The following is a 20,392-nucleotide window of genomic DNA, read 5'->3' as shown; positions in this document are numbered from 1 at the left end:
CCCATCAACATGGGCAGTAAATCTGGTAACTCCTCCCTAAAGTGACATTTTGATGTGCAACCTGAACAACTGCAGGTGATCTTTACTTAATTGTGTAGTTTTCTGTTGATTATTATTATTATGAATTCCCAACTGTGAAACTGTTGGCCATCATTTTGGTGGGATGTGATGTTTCCAATAGTTGTTTTGTTTGTTTAATTAACTTCTAAACTATATAAATTACTTTGTAGGAAAAGTAGATTGAAGCAGGGACTACTTTCTGCCGCCCCCTCATGGTAAAAGCGTGTCATCACACTCAATCTCTTCGATAAACCTGCCTATGAGAATGAGGAAAATTTAAAATATTTGTGAATATATCATCAAGAAATGTTTTACAAATCTATAATCTCTTCAGGGTCCAACTCTGTGGTGTTTATAACCAGGTTGTTTCCTTTCTGCGGACTGACCGTGAACTAACATGAGGCGGAACCATTCTCTCTGCGTCAGGGTTTCCAGCGGAGCCTCAACAGTGTCGCACGTTGTCAGATCGCTTGGCGTCCACGGTGAATCCTCTGCAGCTCATCAGGGAAACAGTGTTTGTGTTGAAAACCTTAAACATCGACAACAGGTAATTTCTCTCCAGCCTCCGTGAAACCACGACTGTCGCTTGTGTTGTGCTGTCGTGTCGCATTGAGCAGGAGGAAGGATGTGAAATCCACGTTTTCTATGCGATGCTCCTGCACTGTTTATTTACTGAGAACTAGACTGAGTCCTTCATGTTCTTCTTCTATGATTTCTGTATTGTTATGACTTGTTATTAGGGATGGATGAAGACTGACAGGTCATTGAATCTGACTGTGATTGTCACAAGTGATACAGGCTGTAAAGAATCTGTACGTTGCCTTTTACACAACAATCATATAAGTATTACTCTTATTTAATTCCTTAAAACTTGCCCCTGTACGAAAATGTCATGCGCAGAATGATAAGAAGAAGAAGAAGAAACTTGTTATCATGTAATAAATGTGAGATTCTTGTACAGGTGCAAGCAACAGTAAAGTTGTTCAATATAAATGAAGATGGAACTTAAAAGAAAGATTTCTGCTTTCGAAAATTACAATTTTAGAGTAAATATCCTATATGAAATCATGCAGATAATAATAGTAATAATAATACTTCAGTTGTATAGCGCTTTTTAAAACACACAAGATAAGGTTTACACAAATAACTATATTCATCTATACATACATATATTCAAACATGCATACAGACAACGACACATACAAGAAAAGAAATGAAGATAATTCATAAAAATACATATCCCGCAAAGCTAACTGCAGATTCAGCAGATCTGATGGATGGAGGCCTCAGCCGCAAACGGCCGGTCACCTATGAATTTCAAATAAGTACAGGAAACAGACAAATCCACAGCACAACATCTGAACATGATCTGTGCCAAGTTTCCTTCCAGAAAGGGAAGCTTAGCAAAGTTATAGTTGTAACATTAAAACCAATTATGTGTTATACCTCTTCACCTTGCTCCCACAATGCACAAGCAATATATCGATATATTTTGAGCTATTGCTTTATTGCAATTGATGAAAAATATATTGAAACACTTCTACACATGACTCAAGTGTCAGTGACCACATCAAATTCTTTCCAGTTTTCTTATTTACACTTGAATCTGTCACTGGCTGCTTGTAATGTGTCTCTCTGTACAGATTCATCTCATCAGCTCCATTTTGTGCCCCTGCAGGACAAGCTGTGTTTCTTGTGATGGAAGAGGACGATGACTGCCCAGAGCTGGTGCCCATCGCCGCCCAGGCTGGTGCCACTGCAGAGCAGATCCCTGTCACCATCATCACAGGCTACCTGGGTGAGAGACTGTCTGTGTTACAAACGGCTTTAGTACGATTATCAACTGGATTATAATACCACAGTCTATCCTCCTCAACAACAATAGCAACTCTGATCCTAGACCAGGCTATTGTTCACTCTCATAATGATTTTAGAATGTGTTCTGTTGTAAGTGTTGCTTACAAATCCGTTGTTTTCCTGTTTCTCTGTAGGTGCTGGAAAGACCACGCTCCTGAACTACATATTAACAGAGCAGCACAACAAGCGGATCGCCGTCATACTAAATGAATTTGGAGAGGGTAAACCCATCGTGTCTTTTGGAGAACAACAAATTAATATTCACAACTTTCTTTTTTAGTCAGAAGATGCCCTACACACATATAAAACATTATATTAATTATAAATTACAAACGTGGTGTAGGGTGATTGTTGTATTTCCAGATATTTCCACAAGAGGACAGCAGAGTAACGTTTTGCCTTGAACCCAGAGCACTTTGTAAAATGAGTTTTCCCCCATGTACCACAGATTGTCAGATATTATACGTTATTTTCACATTGACCTCAGTACAATTTTCACGTATTGTCATCTTTTTTATGGTATCAGTGTTGCACCGTTTTTCTGCTAAGAATCGCTGGCATTTTTTCATTGAACTGATTTTCAAATCCAGTTTCCCTTTAAATCCTGGCTTTAATTTTTGAAAGTTGTGGATTTCCCCATTAATTCTTGTTATATTTCCTGACAGCAGACTGACATCGTTCTGTATCAGTGACTGTAATTCCTCCCTCTGCAGGCAGTGCCCTGGAGAAGTCCCTCGCAGTGAGCCAGGGGGGGGAGCTGTATGAGGAGTGGCTGGAGCTGAGAAATGGCTGCCTCTGCTGCTCGGTCAAGTATGGAGATTAACCGTCTCATATTGTTTTCAATTAACAGGTTGCTTCTAACTTGTTATGTGTTTTTTGTCACAAATTCAATATATGTATGAACTTACATGTATGTGTTAATGAGGCGCTATATCCACTGTCTTGCTTTGTTTTCCTTTTTATATAATGTCACCTTAGAAATGTTGTGGGCATTTTGTATATGAGATTTGCATTTGCCCTTTGAAAACCATTTCTGCCTTTTTTTTCGATGTTTTCAGGGACAATGGTCTCAAAGCCATTGAGAACCTGATGGAGAAGAAAGGAAAGTTTGACTACATCCTGTTAGAAACCACTGGACTCGCTGATCCAGGTACGAGTTTTGCAAGAGTAGTTATTGGAAAAAAATAATGTGTTAGTAGACCACAGTTTCAAATATTAAAACTAAAATAAAACCGGTTAAGACTGCATTCAACAGGTATTCTGGACTCTGATGCTCCTGAGTCTGTTCTGTCTTTTAAATCTTACTAATCTCAATTCCATAAGTGTAAATATTTAAAACTTGAGATTTCTTTGTAAAACTCACATCAGAAGTGAAATATTTTGTGACTCCAGACTTGTGCTGCTGTGAATCCAAGGAGCCTATTTACATCAAGGCAGTCAAAACAAAAAGCTATCTGTCCATTCAGCTCTCAGGTTTGAATCAGGAAATCAATAATAGGCGATTAGAGGGCTGTGGCGGTCGGGGTGTGTCGCTAACTGACAGGTGTCTGGAGGTGGGAGACACACGGGCAGACACACACCACTTGACCCCACAGACGGAACCAATGGAGCAAGGCTCAGACTCAAGGCTGTCCTCACATCTCTGCCACGTCATTGGCTGAGACAGGCTTGTTATCAGCTAGGACAGGTCTGTCATTGGCTCCAGCGGCACTGTCAATCACCAGGGCTCTCGAGGGATTCTCCCCTTCCCTTCAGGAGGAGGTTGGATGGGTTATGTGAAACATGCCACTCAAAAACTGTGTTTTCATTAGGCATCCATCAAATATTTACAATGCTTTCCTATTCTCGCTCGGCAGTTTGACGAAAAGGGCATTATGTGAACAAGCTGTGGCTGGCACGGGAACATAGGGGCTTGTAATAACCGCCTTCACAGGAAAATCGAAAACAAACCAAACGTACGAGCAGGAGATAAACAATTGAAAGCCTCTGATATTGGTTTTATCTGCTCCACAAAGCTCAGCCAGAAAAAAACATGCAGGCTTCCAGAAAGTACTGACTTTAAACACAACTACTGAGGATGAGGATTTCGCTAATATATAAATTATGATTGTAGTAATCAATCAACCAGACATCTCTTATGAAGTAAAAATGCCAGGTATTCTGGTTCCAGGTTTTAAAATGTGAATATTTGCTGCTCATGAGTACTGAACACTTTGTATATATGCTACTTTATTGTATCATTAATAGCTGAATTCATTTTTACATTGTAAATATTCATAATCACAATTTTCTGATCACTGCATATCTATCTTATCATTAAATCAGTCGTTTATATCTAAGACAACATTCCATATCCTCTGGCAGGCGCTGTGGCCTCCATGTTCTGGGTCGACGCAGAGCTGGGCAGTGACATTTATCTGGACGGTGAGAAATTTGTCCCTGATGCTCTGTCTCACTTTGCTTTCTGCACTAACCATGATTTCTCACATGTCGTTGGTCTGTCATATGTAACATTAAATGAAGTATGTAATTGAATGCTGCCATTTAAATCATTACACTGATTATTGGTGGTGTTTAAATGGCTTCATTAGACTGATTTACTTGAAAATGCAGCACAAATCAAGCATTTCCTTGCTAATAACACAATCAAGCCTTTTTCTTTTTTTTAAACTTTAGTTTTTATTGAGTTTTTAGCACATTCACAACTACACATAGTAAGATCAACTTGCAGATGTTAATTCAGTGCAGATAAAACAAACATACAGTAATGAACAAACAATTATAACAAAAACAAACAAAAACGGAGCCTGCGGGAAAACTTGGTGTAGATAAAAAGATGAAATACATACCTATGTAAAGATTAAGCGCAGCTCAAGTAGCTGCCTTACACTTGAATGCAAACAGACTGTGAGCCAGTGTCCTTATAGTTCGTCGAAGTAAAGTATCCACTTCTGCCATCTCTTAGCATACAAATCTAACCTCAAACGTATCACATAAGTCAGTCGTTCCATTGTCCTTATTTCCTGAATGACATCAAACCATTGTTGCTGTTTAGGTGAATCAGGTTTATACCAGCTTCTAGTTATGGTTTTCCTTGCTGCTGTAAGGAGTACTTTTACCAAGTATCTGTAGAGTAACCAGTGAAATGTGACCTAAGTACAAGACAGTGCATGACAAAGGGATCTTATATCCAAGCACATTAATTAAGATTAAATGTACCTCTTTCCAAAATGACTTCAGTTTTTCACAACTCCAAAAAATATGCGTGTGGTGTGCGTCTAAGCAGCCACACTGTCTCCAACATGGTTGGGGTGTTGAAGATGCTTTACTGCTGATTTTAGGTGTAATAAAAAACCGCACCAAATTTTTCCAGTTGAAAACCCTCAGTTGTTGTGAATTTGTGGAAGTATGTTGAGTTTCACACATATCGTACCATACATCTGATGAAATGTCTACATTTAATTCTTTTTCCCACCTTAATTTTAGATACAATGTTGAGTTGCCCTAAAGGCCAATTTATGCCTCTCCGTTATTTCTATTACGGACAGATAAGACCGCCCTATCCGTCGTGAAACGTCCTCTCCGAGCGCCTCCGACAGCTTTTCGTACACGTCTGATTTTTCTAACTATCCGTCTTCATTTTGGAGACCCGACGGACCGCTCTTGGCTGTGATTGGTCCGCGAACGACATCATTTCCGTTTGACGTCATTTCCGTATTTCCGGACCTCAAACTTTCTGTTTACTTGTAGCAACAAACACGAACTCAACTATGATTCTACGATTAATGTGACGTGTGTGTTAAGCCAGCGGAGTTGTCCGGCTGACGGTGGCTCGTTAGAGCACTGAGGGCATGTGTGCACGGTCACATACGGTTATAACGAGCTTTCAAAACGGCGCTAGCAGGCTAGGCTAGCGGGCTAGGCTAGCCACCATGCTAACTGCGGTGGTAACAGTGCAAGAACCCGCCGTCACGACTTTAATTCCACTTCTATCATGACACTGTTTCTATAATCAGGTTAGAAGCAAACACTGGGTAGTAGTTAGTGCCGGGAGTCCCTGCTGACTGTGTGTGGAAGCTGGGGGGGAGCTAGGTCCGGGTAGCTTCTAGCTACATGTAGCCTCAAGCAGATTCAAGCTGTGGAATCAGCAACACAGTTCGGAAACAAGACCGGGGAACCGCTGCGCTAAGAAACGATTACATCAGCATCTTGACACGCTGGGTGTCACTTTATTTAGATCTGTTAGTTGCCATGGTTCAGTGTGTGGGACGCAAGCTAACATGTCAACAGAGACACGTGGACTTCTTCTTCCCAAATGGGGTAGGCTTCTCTGAGCTCGTCTTCCGTTGCGCCACCTATGGGTTTGGCGGGGAATTGTTTTTAGACGGATAGTCGTCGGAGAAGTAAAAATCAAAAAGACACTTTGTCTCCCGCTGAGACCTCTCCGAGAAACGGATACGTAGAAGTTTATAAGAGCCTTTACATTCCATAATACTGTCATAAAACATGGAGATTACTTTTACACTTTTACTATTTGGTTTATATGCATTGATCATATTCTTTATAACTGGGTTTATTTCGTGAGAAATTTCCATCTTCAATTCTTTATTATAATAATCTCTAAATTGTATATACCTAAATAAGTCCCGATTATGAAGAGAAAATGTTTCTTTTAGTTTTTGGAAAGTCTGTAATTCTTTGTTTTTTTCCATCAGTGTACACACTGCCTTAATACCTTTTACTCCCCATTGCTTAAATATGGCATCATTTTCTCCTGGTCTAAATTGAGTGTCAAAGGCTAACCGTCTAAGTGCTTTCTGGTCTTTCCTTAGTTTGAATTGCCTTACAAAATCAAACCAAAACTCCAGTGAGCCGGAGGTTATTGAATCTATTTGACTTTTGACTAATAGGGGGATTTCTTTTTCTCCTAAAACCGACTGGATCTGATAACCCTCAACATATGTCTCAATTTCCTTCCATCTAGCAAAATAGTTATCATTACACCACAGAAAAAGGGGACGGAACTGAGCTGCATAAAAGTAATCTTTGAGATTTGGGAGTGCCATTCCTCCTTTATGCTTGGCCAACTGCAGTGTTGTGTATCTTATTCTAGGCTTCTTTCCATCCCAGATAAACCTAGAAATAAGTCTATCCCAGGTAAAGAACTGGTGTTTAGGAACCCCAACTGGCAAAGCTTGAAACAGGTATAGCAATCTAGGCAACATGTTCATTTTAATTACATTTATCTTACTGCCAAAATCCAATGGATAGGTGGACCATCGTTCAATATCCTTTTTAATATTCTGATTAATCAAATTATAGTTTGCCTCGTATAATCTGTTCAAATTTTTTGTAATGATTACGCCTAAATATTTTATTTCTTCCATATCCCATTTTAAATCATGCCTATGTTTTATTTCTTCTGAAGGCTAATCAAGCCTTTTTCAGACACAAACTCTTTAAAATTTCTGGAAAATAGACTTTCACATATTAAGAGCAATTCAGATGAGGGCTGGTGCCTTGGTAGAACTTGACTGCAGAAAACACCTTATCACCAAAAGCTCTCAAATCTCATTGTCTTTCCAAGTTGACATCTATTCCAGCGTCTTCTACGTTTACGGCTTCTCTTTTTCATCCTCAGCGTTATTGTTTAGGATTGGAGTAACTGATTTAGACGTTTGCGTTCTCACATGCAGCCTCAGAAAATGTCTTGAGTTCGGTGCATGTCCGAAAGCAGCTTCATCTGTCGTTGAAAGGTCAACAGTACAATTTGTAAGAGACATTTTCGTGACCTGTCCAAATGGAACCTGGCCTGTAACACAGTTTATTTACCTGCCCTCTGTGTGTGTTTGCATGAACGGTGTCTTGCTCCTCACACCACATACGCAGCTGTTGGCACTGTTGTGACAGGCTGCCGGAGCAAAAGTCTACCTCACATAGCTGAGAAGGTGGCAGCAGCAGCAAGCAGACAAAACTAAACACCAAAAGGAGACGGCAGCTCACAACAGAATGTGCACAAGTTGTCGTTTTACTGATTCTAATAACTTGTACATTTCGTTCATCACAGGCATCGTCACCGTCATCGATGCCAAGTACGGACTGAAGGTATGTAATAAGTGGATTCTCACATATGAGATTGTGTATCTTGTTAAGTAATGAAACAGTTAAATGTCAACAATTATAATAGTTGTTTTATTAGAAACCTTCTCTAAAGTGAAAATCGCATATATTTCCTGGTCTGCCTGTTTGTAAATTCTATATCTTTGGATTTTGGACTGTTGGTTTCTTACAATTTATATATAGAGCCCAATCGATATGGATTAGTAAAATATTTCAGATGCAGATGTAGATATATATGTTTTGCAATTACTCCTGAGATGATGTTATGAAGAAGATGTGTAATTTAGAAAATGCTAATTTTATGTGATATATTTATTCTGTGAAATCAAAGTTTTCAGCACACATCCACAAACATAGACGCAGACCCTAATATTTCTGCTGAAGGTTTATACCGGCTCATATTATCGACAAACTTATATATATGCTTTATGACTTGTTTAACAAACAAAACAGCATTTGACATTAACTTTGAAGCATATTTGAGTGTTTTTGCACCAACATCTAAAGAATGACGTTGCTCAAAAATGATTTTAAAGTCAAAATAAGTAATGAAGCTTGTGAGTGTCCCACCAGCACACACACACACACACACACACACACACACACGCTCACACTCACACTCACACTCACACCCTCCCTGTGGTATTTAAAAGGAACAGGATAAGTGACACCGAGATAATGGGCTCTAATTTGAAGGTGTCACAGGCAGTGAGGTGACACATCTCATGGCCCCGGCGCTGATCTCTCCTCCAAGTGGAGAAAGAGACAGACGGAAGGAAACGATGACAGAAAGAATGAGAGGGTAACTCGTAGTGAAGGAGTAATTGATAACAGAGATGTGAACTTTTTAATAGGACTGTCACATCCACTCCCCTTCCTCTCCCCTCATCTGTCTGTATGAGAGGCTTCAGATTCACCTGCTTCTTAACCCCTCACACTCTCTGAAAGGCCTTTGTCTCTCGATGCAGAGGTCATTGAATACAAAGCAGAACTCGGTTAATCTATTGTTTTTGTCATTTCTTCAGTCAGAGTTGAAGCTATGGTGATCGGGGCAGTGACAGGTTCATGTCAGATTGACGCTCAGGGGTCAGGATCCAGGTTAACACCTCCTGCTCGCTCTGTTATCAGATATTAAACTGTTGGATGAAATTGCTGCATCCCCCCGGTGAGAGGACACGGGACAGCAACAAAATGAAAAGGGATCTCCTGAGGTTTCATGTGCTCAGAAAGTCACTCAGTTCACAAGGATGAAATACAGGCATTTATTATATCAATCTATCTGCCACTTTTTATGTCGGCTACGTTCAGTGAAACGTTAATGTTTTTCAAAAAAGGTCGGCTTCAGCACTTTCTTACTTTTTGTTAGTTTTTTGGATGCATGTGTAATTTGTGTTCACTATCTTTTCTCTCTGTAGCAACTGGCCGAAGAAAAATCTGATGGACTCATGAATGAAGCAGTCAGGTATGTTTGAATGGAGTTTCAAAAAAAGACAATTTAATGAGATCTGAGGTAAATTTGGACAGAACCATGTCTGTTCTTTCACATTGTTTAAAGTGTTTTGCCAAGTTGACATTAGCAGGGTTCTCGTTGGAAAGAACAGGAATATGTGCATTTCCCCAAAATGGCCAATATTCCATAAAGAGGGTCTAAATAGGTCTCCCCTATGTCTGTCTCCCTGGACGTCTCTCTCTCTCTCTGCCTCCTCCAGCAGCTCTATGGTGTTGGTGGGTTTGTTGAATAAATACACTAATGAAGAAAGAGCAGTGGCACGACCCTTCGCATTCTTTGTCTCTGTTTGTGTTTTCACCTCCAAACTGAACACACTCAGCACACACACACACACACACACAGTGTTTTCTCTGATGTTAGTGGTAATATTGAGAATCATGATGCCTAATAAACTGTATCTGTTGTATTTCATTCCTTTTCAGACAGATTGCTCTCGCTGACCTGACCGTTATCAACAAGACAGACCTGGTGACTGAGGACGAGCTCAGCAGAGTTCGAGACACTGTCAGGTCATAACCTTATAATTGATGCTGCTTATTATCCGCTTTCATCTAGCACCTAAGCCAAGGAGGTCATGTTTTCATTGCTGTTTGCTGGTCTGTTAGGATTGTGCAAAAACTGCTGAACCGATTTTCTTGAAACCTGGTGGGAAAAGTGGGGTTTATGACTAAGGAAGAACAGATTAACTTTTGGAGCTCACTGGATTGAGGAGGCGGATCTAGAAATAGTTTTTCTTTGTGGGATTGGGATGTTTTCTTGGGTCGTTTTGTGAATAATGTAGATAAGGATACAAATCAGGCATATCACGGGGACTGATATCTATGTGTGTGCAATTTGGTGCATCACGATTGAAGTGAAGGGGACAGTTGGGCTCTGGCGATATACACTGGGTGCCATTTAGCAGGGTTTTTGTTAATTAGCTGTATATTCACATTTAGAGGAGATGTTTACATTACAAATAGCATTACTTTCACGTTTTTTCTTTCACTTCAGGTCGATAAATGGTCTCGTCAAGATTCTAGAATGCCAGAGATCGAGGTAAGTGTTAGGTGTTTTTTGTACTTGCGTGTGCGTGTGCGTGTGCGTGTGTGTGCGTGCGTGCGTGCGTGCGTGCGTGCGTGTGTGTGTGAGAAGGTCATGCAGTTCCTCTGTGGCCTGTTTCCCTCTATGAGCTCCACGTGCTGCTGCTGCTCCTCAGATCTTCGTATCAAAGATGAAGCAGTTCAGGCATAACATTGCTCGTGAGAACCCCCCCAACACTCACACGCGTATAAATACACAAACTGGCGCACCCTGAGTAAACACCAAACCTTCAAATGGTTTCCAGTTACCCACAAGTCTTTGCTCCTTGACCCCGGCTCTTCAAGCCACCATGGTTGCGTGTGTGTCAGCTTGCACGTGTGCAAGTATGTGTGTTTATGTGCTTTATGTTGGCATGTTGTGTGTTGTTGCACCCAAGTAGCATCTGGCTAGCACAAGCAGTGTATGAAAGGTTGGGGTGTGTTTCGAATCGGCTTCGCTCCCCCCCCCCACAGAGTTCAGACCAGGGTGGCGACATGAAAGACAGCGTGCAGCGAGGGGTTAATCGGAAAAACATTCCCACAACTTCTCGCTTAAGTCACTTCACTCGGTTACCCTGAATGTTATTTTAAGCAAATTTGCTAAAAATCAATTGTTGGAATTTCTTGCTTAATTTTTTTTTTTACCTAAAGATAAAAAGTCAAAGTCAGAGTTTAAATTAAAATTTGAAAAAAGGTGAATAAGCATTGATCTTCTTTCACAGGGTGGATCTCTCTGAAGTTCTGGATCTACATTGTTTCGACAGTAAGGACGGAGCAAAGTGAGTCGGTTTCTTCCCATTCTCATGTTCACCAAATGTTTTTATTGAGAACAATTGTCTTTAAGTGTCAAAAACAACCTTCTATTTTAAAGCCTAGTTTCAGCGTTTCCAAAAAATTAAGACAACATATTTTGAGGATGCCTAAAATTGACTGAGACTAAGACATGTGCTGAGGGGGAAATTATAAAGTCATTGCTCTCTGGTGGAAAAATGATGATGATGATGATGTTCAACCTTTGTCATGTAGTTTGTTTATACTTGTGCTGCTCAGAACATCCTGAGGTCCAGGGAACGACTCCTGTGCCAGAGCCCTGCCCATGTTCTAGGCTGCATTACTTTTTTTAATCGCAGTATTTTGGCAATGTTTCCAAATGTCAAATTAGAATTAATAAAAAAGATAATACGTCAATCTCCCCTGTGTAAAATAGGAACGAAATTGGCAAGAGTTAAGCTGAACTAGGTGGGGGACCATTGATCTTTCTTAACACAGACAGTTGAGTTAGTCACAGAGCCGGATCAGTTTCAGTTTGTAAGGCAGAGCCAGCATGGTGGGACAGATGATGTTACACGTCACGCCTCTCATTCTAGAAGACCATCATGCCACGTTCCCATTCTCCACAGATGGGGGAATCAAGAAGAAAATAAATCTTAAAGATGTTGCACTACTCAGACCCCTGACCCCTATATTACCCCTGATTTTCATTGTAAAGTTTTATTTTGGAATATATCAAACATTTAAATGAAATCAATGGAATTTAGTAAAGGTGGTACATTCAACATAGGACTTGTTATCTTATAGTCAAGGCTGAATTTTCATGAGCTGAGACCAGAGTCGAAATTAAAATAGATATTGAGTGAAATGCTGTTTTAAACATTTCTCATGTGGACAACCCCAGATTCCACACAAATAGAAACTACGAGCTGTGTCACAATCTTCCGTCAGTGGTCTGTGTGTCTGCTGCTGGTATCGACTGTACTCGTGTACGGTGTCCATTCTAAAACTTGCCGTGAAGGATCAAGAACTTATTTGGCTGCATCGACGGCCTTTGTTGCTTCCCTGTCTGAACTGTGTACCCAACGGTCTTTGATACTATTGCTCACCGTGTTTCTCTCTAATTAACAGACTCCTTTATTGAGCGTCCCCCTGTTACACCACAGGGTGGTCATCATATTGTGTCCCCTGTAGAATGTCTTTCTCATGAATAGCATCAGTGTTCATCTCTTCATGTGAATGAAGCGGGCCGCGGTGTTAAAGCTCTCTTACATGCCCTCGGTCAGTGTCTCTGCGACCAGCTGCAGAGGATTAGAGCTGTGTGTGTCCACTGACTCCCGAGGAGTCCCCCATGTCCCAACACACAGCTCGTCTTCCCCCTGCCTTTGAGAGTCCGGGCCCCTCCTCCCCTCGAGCCCATGCTGGCTGTTTGAAGCGGCCCCCCGCCGCTCTGCCTGTGTGGCACTAACAGCACACAGGGCTCGAGCTGCTGGACACAACATTTAGCCTCCTTGTGAGGTCTGATGGGGAGAACAAGGGCTGTGGTTTATTTGGGGGTGGTGGTGAGTGTTTTGTAGGGTTTAATTGCCATTTCTAAAGTTTTCACAAGTCCATTCAGAGCTGTGTCATTAAGCACTGATACAGAACACTTTGTGCTGTACTGTGAGAGACACACAGATGAAATGGTACAGTCCAAACTGGTATAATCCACCCATCTTCTGCAGAAAAGACCAAGGACTCAAATACAAATAGTAAAAAAAACATACTTTTGTTCGGACACTGTTCTTTAGACAGTCATTTTCTTTAGCCTTTATTTAAGCCTGAAAGCTTCATTGATGATAAAACTGTGTTTTACAACAGGCAGCAACGACAATGAGATACAAGTAAATAATGTACAATAGGGAAGATATAATGTAAAACAAAAACAGGGTTTAACAAAAAATGTGACCATGACATTAAAAATACAGTTTCTACTATGTAAAATATTATCTGAGACCTAGACGACCTAAATGGAAACTATAGATGTGATTCTAATGAAGACTATGAAATAGCTCGGTAAATGCTGATTTATATTATTTAAGTTATCTTACAATCCATTTTTTGGGGGATCCTTAATCAACTTAAGAGCTGTGTAAAATCCTACAGCCATCGTTCACCAAACCAGAACAATAACTTCTAATGTCAGCCACTAGAACAGAGAGGACACGGAACCAAATTATCGACGTGTTTCTCACAGTATATCACAAAGTGTTCTGTATCAGTGCTTAATGACGCAACTCTAAATGGACTTGTGAAAACTTTAGAGATGGAAATGAAATCCTTGAAAACACTGGGTGTAAAATATGCCACTGTGCAGCTGACAGAAACAAACAAAAGCAGAATATTTAAAAAGTTTTATTTGAGTATTTTTGAATACATTTTGGATGAATGTGATAAATGCAGCATTTTCATCTCTGGAGCCTTTTAAAGTGAAAAATGACTCTGATATATTGAATGAAACTGCAAAAAACTTTCATGGATTTTAATATCTTCTCTCCTTTGAAAGTCTGGCCGAGAAGCTGCGGCTTGTGAAACCGACGAACCCCCATCTCGACAAGGTATTGTCTGTCTGCTCCGAGCTGTTTCACACTTACTCGCTCCCTGCACTTACTCTCTTCAAGTTTTCCTTGTTTTGTTTGCTAATTTATTTCAACACATCATTTCCTACCGACTGCAAAAAAGGGGGGATGCATTCTCCTGGGGCTAAATCTGGGCCTTGCATTCCCCCAGGCTGTGACACCGCAGTGAAAACTCCCTCCCCGCTCTGGGTTTTGTGTTCGAGATCCACTTGAGGCTTTTGATGTTTCCTTGTCGCACTACAAATAGATGCAGTCTCGGGTCATACGTGGCGGCACAGACATTGAATTTCTCTAGACGTCACTGTACTGGCTAGACTGGCCAGAGTCTCGGCTACATATTATGGCTCTGCAGCTGGTGGAATAGATCCACAGGTCATAAAAAGTGGTATAAAGGCTGCATTTCACCAGGTAACTAACAACTGGATGTCAGATATGAACGGGAAAACCTCACGTCTACCATTTTAGAAGAGAGATGCAACTTATTCCCAAAACCAAACATCATTTAAGTCAGGTTCTTTTCCACGCAGATGTGAATTACGAGAAGAAATATTGTCTCCATTTAGTCTCGTTCCATTTCTTTCTTTCTTTCATCTGAGCTGTAGAGCAAATGACCGTTTCCACCAATTAGGCCGCATCTTGTTGGTGCTTTTATAACCATGAACTTTTATCACAGGATGAGGAGAGGGCTGAGGGCTTGTTTGTGTGGGCAAATAACGCCATTGTTGTCTGTTTTCTCCGGGTCCCCCTTTCCCGCATGAAGCTCAGCGTCCCTCAGACCCCCCCGCCCCCTCCTTCCCCCATGTTGCTCTTTTCATGTAAATGAGAATGCTGTTTTTCTGTTGTTATACCAAATGACAAGGAAGTGTGTAACCTTAACACTTCAACACAACCACCCCCCCACCACCACCGCCACCACCACCCCCCAAATATCTGCAAAGTGCCCTTTTAATGCTGTAAGGAAGTATTGGGGAGCTTGTGTGAGTGTGAGTGTGAGAAGTAGAGCGAGGTGCCGTTGCTGGGAGTCGTGGGATTTGACACAGTCATTGACAAAGTCATCAGCCGGGGCGTAAAAAACACGTCTTTTGTTTAATGTTTCATTATGACTATGCTAATTCCTCAAACCCAGATAAATATATGTTAAAAGAAGTGCCATCCGTGTATCTTACCCAGTGGAACTAGGTAGACTTGAACAAGCAGTGAGCTTACAGTATAATTTGAGGTACTTAAATTCACTTGAATACTTTGATTTCATGACTTCTACTCAAATTACTGTTTTTTCGACAGCTACTTGTTACCTTGTTAGTTACTTGTTACTTCTACTAGATAAAAGATCAGTTTGTAAATGATTTCCTGAAGATTAAACTTTAGCCAACAGTCTATTTAATCCATAAACGTATCTCTACCTTGACAACATTGAAGTATAATATTCTGTTAACATACACATAGTGTAAATGAGAAAATCTTACACTTTGGATTGGACATTACCCAGTTCTTTTTTTTGTTTGATACTTTATTACTGTATATACTTTCAAACCTCAGTGCTAACGGAAGGTTCTTGTAACAAAGTTTTTCTACTTGTAATGAAGTACTTTGGAGTAGTTTCGCTACTTTTACATCACATTCACACATTCGGCTTTTTCTTACACTATTGCATTGAAAACAATTTAATTATTTTTCAAAATTCTTCCATGACTTACAGTAAAATTGTGTTTGTGTCGTTTTCAGAGTATTTTAACGGTGACGTTTGAAGTGGCTGGAGATCTCTCTGAGCACCTTTTGAATATTTTTATCCAGGTACACACACTCTGCATCATTCAGCTCACCCGCTGCCTTTACTGCTTTGCAAAGTAAACACCCACTTTCTTGTGTTTCAGGAGCTCTTATGGGAAAAGATGTTCAAAAACAAAGAGGGGCAACCCATGACCGTCATCCGGTTAAAGGTACATTAGAGAACAGTATGCACCCCGGTGTTGGCAGTGATCAATAACAGCCGCTGTATTATCCGTATTAAGCGGCTCCAGATTCTTCATTCAGTGCGGGTTAATGTGTCACTCGTGACTTGTGACTTGTGTGTTTTCAGGGCATAGTATCATTTGCAGCTAACGCCCACCAAGTGATGCTGCAGGGGGTCCACGAGCTGTACGAGCTGAATGACACTCCACAGCTTTGGGAGGAGAACCTGCGGATCAACCGACTGGTCTTCATAGGTGAAGACACACACACTTCTTTCACATGTTTATCTTTACATAATTATTAAACCACCTCTGTAAAGGCGGCCAATTCAATGAGTTTCATCACACTGGCAGAAAGTTGACAATAAAGTTGTTCAATGCTAATGTTCACCTATTGTTTGTCGTTCATTAACATTAATTCATATCTTCAAAGTTTAGTAGTTTTAGTATGAATTGTCACTTGAAGTTCTTTGCTGTAATTCTACATCAGAGTTTTGAGAATCTTTAACTTACTGATTTATTATTTCCTTCCATAAAAGTCTGCAGAAAATGCAAAAATATGAATTTTGTCCTCAACCACCATATCTGTGTTTGTCATCATACTCAGGTACAGTGAAATTGAAAATTCTTCTTTGCAGGTAGGAACCTGGATAAGGAGGTTCTGCTGGAACAGTTCATTTCCAGAGTGATGCAGGAGTCATAGAGAAATTCGCTTGAAGATCTTTTTTCTCCTCTTCATGTAAAAAACTGCTGAGTCAGGAGCAGAAGCTGTGTCTCTGCTCGTCCATGGATCTGGAACAGTGTGTTTCAGATGTTATTTCCTTTCCTTCATGAGGGTGAGGTGCGTCAGAGGATGGTTGTGCTGTATAGTGGTCAAGACGGTAGTTTTACCAGGTTTAAAAGCTGCAGTGTGTGTGTTTTGCTTTGGTTTATGAGTTAAATACTGCGTGATGTGCTTCACACCCTGGAAACTTACCAAATATGCCCCCCCCCCTCCCCCAAAATAAAACAAATAAATAAGAATGTGTGTATTCACTAAAGATACCATAAAAATCTAGAAATGTAATCAATATGCTGCATTTTAATAATGACGGCCTTGTAAAATCTGCAATATGCAAAGGATAGAGCCCCAGTAGTGATGCACTTACTGTTTAAAATCTGGTACAAGTCTGTATTTTGTAAATGAGACTCGCTCGTGTTTCTGGCTTTTATCATCCTGTATTTTTAAATTATTCAAAATAAATCTTTTTTCTGAAGATGCTGATGTCATTTTTCTGATATATGTTAAGGTTTTACTTTTACATTTTTAACATCGGGAACATTTGTACGTAGTTCACAATAGCAAACTATTAATATAACAACTACGTGCTCAAGTGGTAAAGTCACAAGATACTCAACAAAGTGTGAAAAGAGCATTAACATTTTAGCTTTCAGTGTTTTGAAACGCATACAAAGACTTTTCAAAGTTTGCATGCAGTGAACAGACCATGATCAGAACAGTGTGTTTGTAAAACAAAGTTTCCTTAATAACATTATTACAATGTGTCAGCACCACACAAACGTGTATAGTTTTGAGATCTAATCTAAGTGTTTGCCCTTTTTATTTATTCAGCTTTCTACAGTGGAACAGTTCCGTTTTTACTGTTTTGTATAAATCTTAAATTAAAAACTATATTTTTACTTCACCCCAATGCAAACGAAATATTTTCTTTTTTTTAATTGTTTTTATTTGCTTTATCTGCCCCCCTTTATCTGTTGCATTGACTCACTGTGTGGTGCAGTCTTCTGGTCTGCAGCTTCGTTTAAAATGTGCTTTTTTGCCAAATTACAACAATTATATCTTCTGGGATTTGCTGTTAATGCTTTCAAAGGCACAGTCATGAGAGAACCATGCCACACACAAACACACACACACACACACTCACACAAACACACACAGTAGGCCCGGTCAGGTGAGGAAATAGGTGGAGTTTTTCCCAACTCGGTCATTTGCAATGGAGATGGTTTAGCAGCACGGCTTTGGCACATATCCGCTGTTGAACCGGTTTGCTTTGAGGATGACTCCGCTGCTTATTCACGCCGGTCGTAAAGCGGAGCTGAGCCCTGTGGCCCTGAACGCACCGAGCAGCTGAGCCGTTTCCTTCTCGATTCTGATGCTGATGGTCTCGTTAAGACCACCATTGCCTCCTTTCTTCTCGAGCCGCGGGGAGCCCCACCACGGCCATTTTCATGGTCACATCACCCGCGGGCATCCAGAGGTGGCAAACTAAACGAACCCGCGGGGGTTCCGAGGGGGGCCACCTGGTTTCTTATCACGAGTTAGGCGTGGTGTTAAAAAAATCCCGAGAGCATCCCACCTCCGACTGTGCTGCTGTGGGATTTGTAATATCAAATGATTAGAGAGGACAGGCACAGCAGTGTCCTCACAACTTCCCCAAACCCAGAGAGCACAAACCAGAGTCAAAGCAAAAAGGGATTTTCCAAAGTATTTCAACGTGCGTAAAAAGCGCGTCCAGAGGTTTAGAGTCTGTGAAGCTGCTGTGATTATCCTCCTTTTAAATTGGATATATATTGTCTGCTCTTTAGTATCAGCTCATAATTCAAATAAATCCCACATGTGCCACATGACAAGATAAATCACTCCTGAAACTGGTCTGTCTCTGCATGAATGGGCCCTGCGCACTTCAGCTCCCTCCCCACCTGTACTCTGGTTTCCTGCTCCCCGCTGTGAGGGGCCTCTCTGATAGGTCCACAGGGTTAAAGGGACTGGCCTGCTGGGCTGCAGCCTCTCAACATATAAAGCCAACCAGCTCTCACTATCACAGTAAACAGCCGCCACACCAGGCTCAAGAGGAACCACGCAGCAGATGCGCTTTTACGCACGACTAGGTGCTTTTGGTTTTTACGCACGGTGAGCCATTGGTGCCTCATTTGGCACAGCAGAGTTTCTACGCGTTCTGACCGCTCCACGTGTGACCATGACTCTCTCCAGTGAGTTTGAAGCCTCTCAACACGCCGCCTTGCCCACAGAGGAGGATGAGATTGACATCGTGGGCGAGGATCAGCCAACCCACGGACGCTTATATGGAAACGAGTGCTCCACGGACGCGGGCTCCTCAGCAGAATCCGGTGCTGAATGTGACTCCTCAGAGCCGGACTCGTCTGGGGAGGGTGAGAACAGCTTCTACCCAGACGCACAGCCGTCCAGGAAAGCCCAGAGCAGCTCGGTGAAGCCTCCCTACTCCTACATCGCCCTCATCACCATGGCCATCCTGCAGAGCCCGCTGAAGAAGCTGACGCTCAGTGGCATCTGCGACTTCATCAGCAACAAGTTCCCCTACTACAGGGACAAGTTCCCCGCCTGGCAGAACTCCATCCGGCACAACCTCTCCCTCAACGACTGCTTCATCAAGATCCCGAGGGAGCCTGGCAACCCGGGCAAAGGCAACTACTGGTCCCTGGACCCGGCTTCCGAGGACATGTTCGACAACGGCAGCTTCCTGCGGCGGAGGAAGCGCTTCAAGAGGAACCAGCCCGAGTTTGGCAAAGATGGACTTATGTTTTACTCCAGCATGAACTTCCAGCGACCGTATGGGCAGCCGTACTATGTGCAGGGCCAGGTGAGCCCCCCACCCACCGCTCCTCTCCGGTACATGCCCCTGCAGGAGGGCATCATGATGCCTCCCTCCAACTATCACCTCCTGCCACAGACTCTGAACAACCCAGGGAAGTGCGGTGGTGCCAAAGACTTCAGAGTGTGCGCGTCAGAGCTCAGTGAGCCGAAGTCGGGCCCGCAGGCCAAGTGCTCCTTCAGCATCGACAGCATCATCAGCAAACCCTCTCCCTTCGCCTCTCAGAACCCGAACCCACAGCAGGGCCCGCACAGCGTGTACGGTCACCTCATGTCGGGACCCTCATGTCTGGTGCCGACCCTCCTGCAGCCCCCCAGGACTCCTTTCTGCCCTCCTGCCATGCTGAGCACCGCCGCGTTGATCAACGAGCAGCTCAGACTCTCCTACCCTCGCTGCTGAACACTGAACTGGGCCTGTACGTGTTTCTTAAAGAAATGTTTTAATTGCATGATATTTATGTGAGTTGACATTCAAAGTTATAAAAGAAGAAGTGAGTGTAAATAAGATGAGTGGTAATATATTTGTGAATCTCGCTGCAGTGGAAATCCTTGTTGATGAACGTGTGTTTTTTATTTGTTATTAAGGTGTAAAAATAAATGTCTTGAAAAATACCTGCATACTTTCTGTTTTAATGTCTCCAACAAAACTGTGCAGTTTGGGTGCATGTATAACAAAAACAACAACAACAACAGTAATGATAATCCTGTCGATTTAGATCCAATAACAGAGACAACAAAACTTAATTAAAAACTACTTTTCCCAACCAATAAATGCTGATGTCTTCATATAAAGGTGCCAGCTTTCTTATTGA

General features: G+C 41.7%; 2 protein-coding genes across 2 annotated transcripts; both read left to right on the top strand.

Annotated features, from left to right (window-relative positions):
* Positions 1-522: 522 nt before the first annotated feature.
* cbwd (COBW domain containing) lies at positions 523-17,205 on the top strand. Its single transcript, XM_061071223.1, has 16 exons — positions 523-607; positions 1,739-1,858; positions 2,052-2,138; positions 2,631-2,727; positions 2,976-3,067; positions 4,282-4,341; positions 7,985-8,022; positions 9,453-9,499; positions 9,970-10,056; positions 10,541-10,585; positions 11,331-11,387; positions 13,925-13,976; positions 15,723-15,791; positions 15,872-15,937; positions 16,078-16,204; positions 16,588-17,205. The coding sequence occupies exons 2-16, from the start codon at positions 1,759-1,761 to the stop codon at positions 16,650-16,652; spliced, it is 1,089 nt and encodes a 362-aa protein (XP_060927206.1). The 5' UTR covers positions 523-607; positions 1,739-1,758; the 3' UTR covers positions 16,653-17,205.
* A 1,722-nt stretch (positions 17,206-18,927) lies between these two features.
* Positions 18,928-19,980, top strand: foxd5 (forkhead box D5). The gene has a single exon (XM_061072324.1). It carries the CDS (start codon positions 18,928-18,930, stop codon positions 19,978-19,980), a length of 1,053 nt encoding a protein of 350 aa, XP_060928307.1.
* Positions 19,981-20,392: the final 412 nt, after the last annotated feature.

This window comes from Limanda limanda, chromosome 5, assembly GCF_963576545.1.
Source record: "Limanda limanda chromosome 5, fLimLim1.1, whole genome shotgun sequence".
Lineage (NCBI taxonomy): Eukaryota > Metazoa > Chordata > Actinopteri > Pleuronectiformes > Pleuronectidae > Limanda > Limanda limanda.
Note: the sequence above shows the minus strand (reverse complement) of the source record. Positions and strands in the feature narration are given on the sequence as shown.

What these genes read in the sequence shown, in the direction of transcription:
- cbwd (XM_061071223.1), top strand. Translation starts at nt 1,759, where the DNA reads ATGGAAGAGGACGATGACTGCCCAGAGCTGGTGCCCATCGCCGCCCAG. An exon ending in CTAGAATGCCAGAGATCGAG is followed by an intron (nt 10,586 to 11,330) that starts GTAAGTGTTAGG and finishes CTTCTTTCACAG; the next exon opens with GGTGGATCTCTCTGAAGTTC. An exon ending in CGAACCCCCATCTCGACAAG is followed by an intron (nt 13,977 to 15,722) that starts GTATTGTCTGTC and finishes TGTCGTTTTCAG; the next exon opens with AGTATTTTAACGGTGACGTT.
- foxd5 (XM_061072324.1), top strand. Translation starts at nt 18,928, where the DNA reads ATGACTCTCTCCAGTGAGTTTGAAGCCTCTCAACACGCCGCCTTGCCC.